General features: G+C 40.9%; 1 protein-coding gene across 1 annotated transcript; it reads left to right on the plus strand.

Annotated features, from left to right (window-relative positions):
- Positions 1–293: 293 nt before the first annotated feature.
- LOC108984077 lies at positions 294–1,054 on the plus strand. The gene has a single exon (XM_018955907.2). The coding sequence runs from the start codon at positions 449–451 to the stop codon at positions 695–697; it is 249 nt and encodes an 82-aa protein (XP_018811452.1). The 5' UTR covers positions 294–448; the 3' UTR covers positions 698–1,054.
- The last annotated feature ends 300 nt before the right edge of the window (positions 1,055–1,354 follow it).

Here is a 1,354-nt window from a genome sequence, read left to right on the forward strand (position 1 = left end):
CTGCAAACTTATCTTCCTAACCCTAGCAATTTACGATTACAACCCCCACAACCTTACTGAGATTTCGTGCATTAAATTCCCATCTCCCCTCCATTTTACCGAATTGAGAAGCCCATGAGTCATGACGTGTGCTTTTGGAACCCACCTCAATATAATAGAGTTTATTTATTTATTTGTATTATTAAATAATAAATTACTAAAATATTGGTGGGCCTCTCGAGGCAAGGGAGACCCAGGTGATAGACACTGCAACGCCTTTTCCTTCCTAACCCATTATAAATACCAACTCTCCGTTCTTCTTCCTCACTGACTGACTGAGTCTCGCTGCTCTCTGCCCATTGATTCCCTCTTCTCTTTGCTTGCTTTTTCCTCGCACTCTGTGTTCCAAAAGCCTAAGGGAAAGAGAATTCTCTCAAAAAAGTCAGTCAAGAAAGTAGTACGTACGTTCATGGCTTCCCTGTCTTCCAGTACTCGTGCACCCAGTGCTCCACCACCGTTTTACTTTGATGAGAAATGGAAACTTTCGAAGAAAGAAGGCTCATCTAGAAGCCGCTCCTCGACTACTCCTTTCATGAAGACTTCCCCGCAGAGAAGGTGTGCTTTTACGAGAAAGTGCGCTAGGCTTGTGAAGGAGCAGAGGGCAAGGTTCTACATCGTGAGGCGCTGCGTGACCATGCTCATCTGTTGGAGAGATTAATTTTAGTGATTCTTAGAATAGTTGATGAGGGTCTCGCACTGTTTTTTTCGTACCCTTCACTTGGGCGCTTTTAATTCTACGAGATCGTTCCCGGGTATGAGTAAAATCCCGGCATTTTCTTGGCATCCGAGAAGGAAGACTGGAAGCGGAAGAGGAAGGCCGTATACTTGTATATATATCCCCCCCCCCCTTTTAATTTTGTTTTTTGGCTTAGATTTTTTGGGCCCTGATGTCCAAGAAATGAGGCGGGTGGTTCTTGATCATGTTTCTGTTGCTTTCGATGTTTCCGGTCTCAATCAGAGATTTAAATTGAAAGAGAATGAATCAAAGATATCTTCAGCTTCTGAATATGATTCACTCTGCTTTACCTCCAATTTCCCATTTTTTCCTTTTTTGTTTTCTTATATATATGGATTCTCCTGCTCTTGATGATTGAAGTAATGGGTCTATCATCTCACATCTCTGTCTTTCTAGAAGGGGATTCCATTGAACCATTGCAGCTGATCAGCTTTGTGTGGATCTGGATTGCTTTCTGACAGATTATTATTTATCTAATTCTTTAGTGAACCGTGGATGTTGAAGATTAATAAAGAATATATAGTTTTTTTTTTTTTTTTTTTAAGAATAAAGAATAGTTGTATACACAGTAGAAGACGG

This window comes from Juglans regia, chromosome 12 (genome assembly GCF_001411555.2).
Source record: "Juglans regia cultivar Chandler chromosome 12, Walnut 2.0, whole genome shotgun sequence".
Taxonomy (NCBI): domain Eukaryota; kingdom Viridiplantae; phylum Streptophyta; class Magnoliopsida; order Fagales; family Juglandaceae; genus Juglans; species Juglans regia.